This window comes from Strongylocentrotus purpuratus, unplaced genomic scaffold, assembly GCF_000002235.5.
Source record: "Strongylocentrotus purpuratus isolate Spur 01 unplaced genomic scaffold, Spur_5.0 spur5_scaffold_4, whole genome shotgun sequence".
Lineage (NCBI taxonomy): Eukaryota > Metazoa > Echinodermata > Echinoidea > Camarodonta > Strongylocentrotidae > Strongylocentrotus > Strongylocentrotus purpuratus.
This window is the reverse complement of record NW_022145610.1, coordinates 32,909,973-32,918,812: the sequence shown is the minus strand read 5'-3', so window position 1 is coordinate 32,918,812 and position 8,840 is coordinate 32,909,973. Positions and strand designations below refer to the sequence as shown.

Below are 8,840 nucleotides of genomic sequence, written 5' to 3'. Positions count from 1 at the left end.
TATTATGTGACAATTCCCTGATGCCATAACTTTACAACATATTGGGTATAACAATGTGTTGGAACTCCTGGGTATACCCAGCTGATGCCAAGCAGGAAATCGGATAGATAGTTGTTGATGTTTTTTTTTTTCTCACCACTTAGTGATGATGAGTTATATGGGCCTTAGGCCAGGAAACCTGACGCGAACCTGTAGTTTCAATCTCCATTCAAGTTACTGAGATTAATTGGGTGTATTCACATCATCATTTCCTCTGTTTTTCTCTCAAAGTTATACCCACAAATTTGACGATTATACACACATTTTTAGAGACACTGGGAGAAAAAGGCTTTGACTTAAAAGGGATTAATTAAAATTAATGTGACAGACACCGTGTTTTCAATACCGGTATCATAACCTACACGTACTGCACGCTTGAATACTTTGAACTGATTGCGTAATCGCGATGATGAACGAAGAGAGTTCATCAAAATCCAAAATGGCCGCACAGACACCAGGAATCCAGCAGCTCTTGCAGGCAGAAAAGAGGGCAGCCGACAGGGTTGCAGAAGCCAGAAAACGTGAGTTTATATCTTATTTTAAAGCTTAACTCTCATGTAATTTGTAATTTATCATTCCATGTGGATTTTTCAATGGCTTCATTGACTTTTTGGCCGGAACATAGCCCGGAATGGATGTATTCGCAAGTAGCTTCGTGACTCGGTTAAGCTGGGCGGAGCAGCTAGCGGCTACATGTACATAGCGAACGTTCCCGGCATCACATGATCGCTGTGCACCCGGCTTCGTAGACTGTACATTATAATGCGGGTAGTGGTATAATCACAAGATCACATGATGGTGTGCACAATCATTTTCAACCTAATTTAGTTTTTAGACTATTCTTACATGGCTTGCCTTGTAATTCTCAAAATTTGTTGGACCATTTGTATAAATTTCTAGTTAATTGTATTATAAAGGGTCGAAGGGGTAACCAACGCTCGCAGAGATTTTGAGAATGTTACTGTTACTAGAGGTCTACGTTAGAAAATGTGATAGACTAGATCTGTTCCATCTTATGATTTCTCATATTCTACACAAATTCATTTATTTCAATTATTAACAAATGCCTGAATGGCAAAGTATTTTACTACAAATTGGTTCAACTAGAAGTAGAAAATTCATTGTCAAAGGATTCTGGAGATATCGCGATCTAAAAATTTGATGTTCGATCGGCGTGCACGCTGCAACTAAAAAAGTCTTAAAAACACCAAGACCTTACTTTGGGCACAGCACGCCACGCAGGGTCACGTCTAATTTACGAATAGTTCACGGAATGCGTAACCACCAGGACACGCATTCATAGACTATGCGCATGACATATGGCATATGCACTGCCAAAAAGTATGTGCAGCCAGTGCGCAAAAGCCGCAAATCGTGAGCAAAGTAGTTGTTAACTAGTCGTGAACATACACGCATCAGCGCGCACTGGCACGACTAGGTATCATATAGGGTGCGCATAGTTCACGAAGTGTTCACGAACGTTGTCAAACAAAATTGTTGTGCCCAAATTTTGAACGTTTTTAAAATTCTGTCATGCATTTCACGCACGGCCCGCATCCTCCCGCTACCACAAATACTTCCCGCATTGGCACGCAAGAGTATGTGTCTATGCGCAAACTATGCGCAAACCAAAATGCGGGCAAGTGTCAACGAGGCATATCATAGTATCAGTTGGTATCACTTCTTACATGTATACAATTTTGAGGATATCTGCTCTCAAAACGGAAAATTTCCAGACCCTTATCGCTTATACTATATCCGATAAGTTAATAATTTTTGGAACAGAGTCAACAGACGCAAATGACTGCAAAATTTGCTGCTCTTTTGTCAATATTTTCATAATTTTACACCGAATTCCAGAAAAAATTCTGTATCTGGGTAATTTGATGTTCCTCTTTCCATTAATGATATCAGATTTTCGAAATCTTACCACTTTTTGAGATAGCGAACTTAAAGATAAACTTGAGTTCTGGTAAAAAAATAAAATGAATTCTCACAGAATCTAACGAAACTTACACTGAATGTTCAAGATTACAAATAAATGTCATGTGCCAAACAATTTTGGAAGAAAATGTATACTGGCTGAGTAATGAGCATAGAAAGATAAGGAAATCAGGGTAGTACTAGCCCCGACACCATGTGTGTTGTCCCATATACATCTTTCTGTGTAAGTGATTGTTACTTTACCAAGACTCTGCCAAATTTATGATGATTTTGATGACTCTAGAACCTTGCATTACACACCATTACTTACATGCTATATGATCAACTTTTCTTTCATAATGCAATCGCATTACCAGTACTCAAGTTTATCTTTAAGTTACGTGCAAACTATGGGCACACCACCTTACTATTTGTAGTGCTGCAGCCTTAAATTAATTGTGAAGTTATTTTTTGACATCAGATTATCAGGAAATTGTCACAAATTCCTGGTAAAATAATGAATAGTGGTTAGAATGACAGGACTCTGGAGTAGCATGGCACACCAGCTCACAGTCACAGAACTAACTGCACAAAAGTATGAAAGCACTTTACCCAGAGGACAGTACTTGCACTGGTGACTAGAAGAAGAAGAAAAAGCTCTGATATTGGCCTAAAATAAAAATCCAAATATACATGTACATTTACATGTATGTAATACTAATATTATGCTTAAAGTTTTTTAAATGTTTAAAAGGGATGATCTTTCAGACATTTTTAAGGAAAGGTTTCATCTACAAGAAGTGTTGTCCGACTGGAACAATCTCCCTCCAAAAATAATTGACTCAAACTCCATTTATACCTTAATTCAAAATGAGATTGGATAAATGCTAGTAGTCTGAACGAGTTGATATATGATCAGAATTCAGAACCGTCTCTACCTTGTGCCTGTGCAAAATAAAGACATAGATTCCCCATCTATCAGAGATTGTAGAACCTAGCCAACCCTGAAGAAGTGACTGAGAATTACAGGATCAACCCTATCTTATCACATTGATGATGATGATGATAATAATCACCTAGCCTTAATTGGACTCTTCTTTCTGCTTTACTAATACAAGGCACTTTGAAATACTTAAAAATAATAGTGATTAGTTTAGTACACTACAGCGCATGCACGGTGTTCGCTGAATCTTACGAGCTCCCTGTACGTGCGCCTTTTTTTTCACTAATCAGCATTATCATAAAGTAAGTATTAAAGATTGATTTGGGTTTTTTTTAGTGCTGTAACATCACGGATAACTCCAATTCCGTTTAACCGCCAGTCAAAACCGGACGGTTTTCGGTTAAACGATTTTTAAAAAATTCAAAAAAATTCAACAACAAAAAAAAAAAAAAAAATCATTTTTTTAAAAATTTTTTTTTACCGACTCTGTCGGCAACTTTCATTTAACTGCGAGGTGCATTTAAAGGGGCCGATTTGTGCTTGTGAACTTGTCACAAATAATAGTAACAACGTTGTTTTTAGAAGAATGTGTAAGATCATTAATGTAAATTAAAAACAGTAGAGGACCAAGGACAGAACCTTGTGTAAAAGTTGGATGAATTATTATTATAAACTACATATTGAGATGATGAGATCTATTACAAAGATTACTTTCAAACCAGGATGACAGACTAATTGGAGTGTTGTTCTAGTTTTGGAGTGGTGAGTCAACACACAGATTACTGAGCTGGGAGACATTGCCAGGCATAATGCCAGGTGGAGGGGCATAAATCGAAACTTTAAAAAAAAAAAATTATAAAAAAAAAAAAAAAAAAAAATCGGGAAAACGAAACCGTCCAATTGAAAACGGAATCCGCCATGGGCGGTCGGATACCGGACGGTTAAACGTTTGACTACAGCACTAGTCTTTTTAACAAAAACACACCAATGTTTTAATAAACTTGTGATATATGAAGACTCTTGTGACTTGTGAGGTACATATTGCTCATAACTCAGCTCAATTCAGTCTTTATTTTCATTCTCAATAAAAACAAGATATAAACAACAGAGCATCATCAATATGAGGGGTCAACTCCTCTCTCTGTTTTACCCCCTTTGTTTATTTTACCTCATTCCCCTTTTTGTTTATTCTTCATCCTATCATCTCTGAAATATTTTTTCTTTTGTTTTTGACATGCAGGAAAAGCTAGGAGGTTAAAGCAAGCCAAAGAAGAGGCGCAGCAGGAAATAGAAGCGTACAAGAAAGAAAGGGAGCTACAGTTTGAAGATATTCAACAAAAGGTAAAAAAGCAATTTTTGACATTTATAGTGTTATACATTCATGTAGTAGCTTCCTCACAGAGACAAATTCACATTAGTTGAACTATTAATGTACTGCAAAGATCCAATATATTTATGGGGTAATTGCAAACGTGTCATGGGTGCTAGATATCAGGCATTTGCCTTTCCATGCTTTTTCAGGCTTTGCATCTACAGAATGTATGGGCTTCAATGTTACTGTAAGGATATATTGACTGCTTTGAGAGGCATAGTGGTTTCTATAGGGTCAAGGGAAACTCACAACCTGCTATGACCCCAAGGCGCTTGCGCCGCGGGGTCATAGCAGGTTGTGAGTTTCCCGAGACCCTATAGAAACAACTATGCCTCGAATATTAAAAGCAGTCAATATATATTTTATATACCGAAAAAAAGGAAAATGTTGACTCACCCATCTTAACCATCTTAACCCATCTTGCTGTAATAATCGCCGTTCTTCTGCCTGCAACCCGCATAGAATTTTTGAAGGATCTTGTCCAGGTCTGCATTCGGAAGTCTGTTTACATCTCCGAGGTCCGTGTTGACATTTCGCAAGAACTCTTCAAATATTTTAATGCCGTATTTTACTGCATACTTCGTATTTTTGCTATCAGCAGAATCGATTAAGTCTTGCAGCTGAATGTCATCCATAAGTTGAAATCTTGGCATAGCTGTGTCCTCCATTTTGCCTCTTTATTGACAAAAAATTGGAAACAAAAAACCCCAGTATTTTGCGATCGAGACTAGTACACAAAATGGCGATCAGTCGTCTGCGCTGCGTGGATTGGTAGATTCGTCGTCTGAATGCAGCGACCAAAATCGAATTGCACTCAAACACCGTTAACGGTATTGCGCATCGGTCATCGCACAAAAGAAACTTATATAAGGTAACACGTAAACCAAAATGGGGATCGCAGCAAAATGACGTCACGTTTCACAGCCATGGAAAAAGTGCTATGAAAAATGGATATAAACCGGTAGAGCCGGGAAAAATGACTATGAATTTCAATTAGCGGGCATGGTTAAGAACATGACTGCATTTTCAACCAATCAGAAGACAGGATTAGTAAAGAATCTTAAAATGAGGTATATAATAATCACTATGAATGGTCATGATCACTATGAACAATAACATTAAAATTGGCATATCGGTCATTTGACATATATAGGTATATGTAAATGTAGTATAACATCTCTGTTTCATTTGCTTATAAAACTGTCCATCTCATCTTCTCTCTCTCTCTCTCTTTCATTTTCTCTCTTTCTTTCCCTATCTCCCTCCCCCTTCTCTTGTTTATTACGTGTTTAATACATGATTGTCTTTTTTCTCTTCTTTACCTCTGCAGTATTTAGGTTCAAAGGGAGACCAGGCCCGCGAGATCGAGATCCAGACCGCTGCAAAGATTCAGGAAATCAACCAGAGGGTTGGCCAAAAGCGAGGACAGGTCCTAAATGATCTATTTGAAATGGTCTTTGACATCAAACCAGAGCTACATCAGAACCTCCAGTTGTGATTTATAATATGCATAATGTATCTTCTATCGGCAATATAATTTTAGACCACTGTGGCCCATATTCTCGAAAATTCAACCCTGCCTAATCTATCAACCCTTTGCCACAGGGAAGTGAGTGGCTCGTGTATCAGAGCTTACCGGAATAAATTCTATGGTTACTTGGTTAAATTACTGTTTATCTTGTAACAGAATGGAGAGGCAAAATAAAGATTTGTTATGGATTAAAAATGAGAAATTAATTTCATAGAGGTAATGTTTTCCCCCATTTAGGACCAGAATTATGGTTGTATGAACAGGAAAATGTTGTCATTTGGCACTCTATTAATTGGTGGACTAACTCTTTGCTCTGAGGCGTAAATAAGATGTTGTCTAAAGTTGTCTGAGAATACTTGTCAAAGGGTTAAAAGTAATATGTTGAAGGATTTTAGCTTCCTCTTTTTATGAAATATGTAGTAGAAATAGTCATGTATGTAGCTATAGGTACTTCTCTTTGTATTATTTGGTGTTATTGGTTCATTTGGTTGGTTGTATCAGTTTGGAAAGTTTGTGTAAAGCAGGGGATCATTGCAACAAAAGGCAAAAGGGAAACAAAGGCTCGCATTTAACAGTACCGGTAATCAAAAAATCAAAGTGATTCATAATTTGTTACAACTTGTACAGATAGCTACGCAAAGGTGTTGTGGTCGGGTTGATAAGTCTCCGGACTATTAACCACAATATACAAGGTTCCACTACCTGCCACGGCACGTCATTTGGCAAGAAATTAATCTGTATTTCGCACACATTTTGTGCCTGGTAGGATGTACTGAGGGCTATGGTTGCCGGAGCTAAAGCTTGATTAGTGACATCCAAAATCCTTTGGAAATGCATAGAAACACTAAATCATAATGTGATATGCACCATACTAGAATTGCATATGATCTTAATACTGTTGACATGTAATGTTTGGTCCAAAGAATAGATTTTAATCAACTATGCCAAAATGATGAATAACCTGAATTACTTTTTGCACTGGTAACAATGCTCTGCGTGCTGTACATTCTGAAGTGGTAATTTCTAAAGTTACCAGCAGCTACTGCCCTTTACTGTTAAATCATGACGAGAAATACAAAGTAATGAGTTTTATTTCAGTATTAGTTTGTGAACAAGTTATATTTTGTGCCTTGTGTTGTTTGTGGATATGAGTACACCTTCATGAATTTGTGAAGGAGAAACATGAACATTCCATTCATAATTAATCAACGTACATCTCATTATTAAATATTTAAAAAAGAGAAAAGAAACGGACATCTTTTATGGCATTTATTAGTTATGGGAGGTTATACTAGGATTGTTACTACTTTTGATAAAAATCACTCATATAATTTGATGGGTTCCTTAATCTGTAATTCTTCGATTATTGTTAGCTTTTACAGTGTGTGGGCCACTAAGTTTAGAAATGCGTACCTCAAAGAACCTTTTGTGAGACAAGTTTTTTTTTTTTTTTACAATTATCATCGAGAAACTCTTCATTAAAATTACAGGGGTTGTCTCTCAGACATCTAAATTCTCAATCCAGAAATCTGTGATGAAAGACAAGCTTTTCATCGTCCAGAAAAAAGACTTGATCAGAATTTGGATGGCTTAAGTTGAAAACAGCTCTGAAAGAGTTAAGAATACTGACAGGAGTGCTCACTTCACTCAATTTGTTTAGGCATAAATATTAAATGCAGAGTTGTTTCTTTAAAGACCTCTTCAGTTGGAGAGAATTATTGTCTTTTCTCTCTTTCTTTTTTCTTTTACTCTAAAAAAATTAATTCAAGATTTACTTTGTTTGAAGCCCCAAATGACAGTGTATGTATGAAATGTTGTATGATTTTGTTAAAACATATATATATTGTCCATTTTATGTCAACATTATATCAGTACACCCTATTAAGAAAAAATATATAAATGTTATATTACCATCATAAAGAAATGTTTGAATGTGTCATTATTTTCATTACTTAATTCTTCGTCTGTATGTAGAGTTGTCCAATCTCAAGGCATGGAATATGGACTAATATAATCTTGCCTTGAAAACAATACTTTTCTCAATGAATATAAAATACGATTCAATATGAATGCCTTCTTTGACATAAAACAGTAATGACTGTGATGTGATGAAACGATTCCTTGTTAATTTGTTTCAATTATGCCTAGGCCCTGTTTAATTAAACTTGGTATCAATAACAAATTACGATAATTGTTGAAAGCTACTGAAATCCTTGCATCTGATTGGCTGTGAGCAGATTTGTCATAGATCTGTGGAAGTTGTTATTGACAACAAGTTTTATGAAACGAAGCCCAGATGACTATTGAACCAAACTACAACTAGAAAATGTGTGCAACAAAGATATCCATGACACCGGCATCTTTTCCATTTCTTTACGATTTTCTACCTTGTGAGGTTTTTCAAGATGACAGTAAATTTAATGGTGTGGAGAATGATTACAGTTTGGATTGTAAATGATTGATAGTGATGGGTTTGGGATTCATTGAGAGTTGGGAGAATGTGATAACAATTTAGAGATTGGGGAGTCTGTTGAGAGGAATTTTTGAAATTATTTTGGAATGAACAATTGGTTTCCAAAAAGAAAAATGAATAAATAAAATCGAACATATACGGGTAATGATTTACAAATGTATCTATTATAACAAAAGCGAGTAAAATTTGATAAAGATATTAAACAATTGTACTCATCTTAACAATCTCTGCCCAAAAAAATGGATGATACAAATGAAATAAAAAAGGGGAAGATAACGAAATTTTAGGAAAAAAAAGGAAATACAATTAAAAGATGAGGTTAGCACATCTCAGGTGTCTTTTCACTCTAAATTTGCTACCTCGGGGGGGGGGGGGGGTGAGATTTCTATTCTGTTTTTACTGGCAGAGAAAATGTGTCCACCAAAGAATTCAATACGAATGCCAGAATGGTGGTTATAATTATGATAAATGGGCGTATCGGTGTTTCAAAAGTGCTAGTGCCATCTCGCGGCCAATGTTTTTAAGCTTTGTTAACTTTAGCAGAAACCTATTTAGCAGA

At 36.2% G+C, this 8,840-nt stretch overlaps 1 protein-coding gene across 1 annotated transcript; it reads left to right on the top strand.

Annotated features, from left to right (window-relative positions):
* The first annotated feature begins 413 nt into the window (after positions 1–413).
* LOC591262 (V-type proton ATPase subunit G) lies at positions 414–7,728 on the top strand. Its single transcript, XM_030997549.1, has 3 exons — positions 414–560; positions 4,146–4,246; positions 5,608–7,728. Exons 1-3 carry the CDS (start codon positions 446–448, stop codon positions 5,773–5,775), a joined length of 384 nt encoding a protein of 127 aa, XP_030853409.1. The 5' UTR covers positions 414–445; the 3' UTR covers positions 5,776–7,728.
* Positions 7,729–8,840: the final 1,112 nt, after the last annotated feature.

Excerpts from the sequence above, each read along its gene's own strand:
- LOC591262 (XM_030997549.1), top strand. The coding sequence starts at position 446 with ATGATGAACGAAGAGAGTTCATCAAAATCCAAAATGGCCGCACAGACA. Across the intron at positions 561-4,145 it reads GGTTGCAGAAGCCAGAAAAC|GAAAAGCTAGGAGGTTAAAG; the intron begins GTGAGTTTATAT and ends TTTGACATGCAG. Across the intron at positions 4,247-5,607 it reads TTGAAGATATTCAACAAAAG|TATTTAGGTTCAAAGGGAGA; the intron begins GTAAAAAAGCAA and ends TTACCTCTGCAG.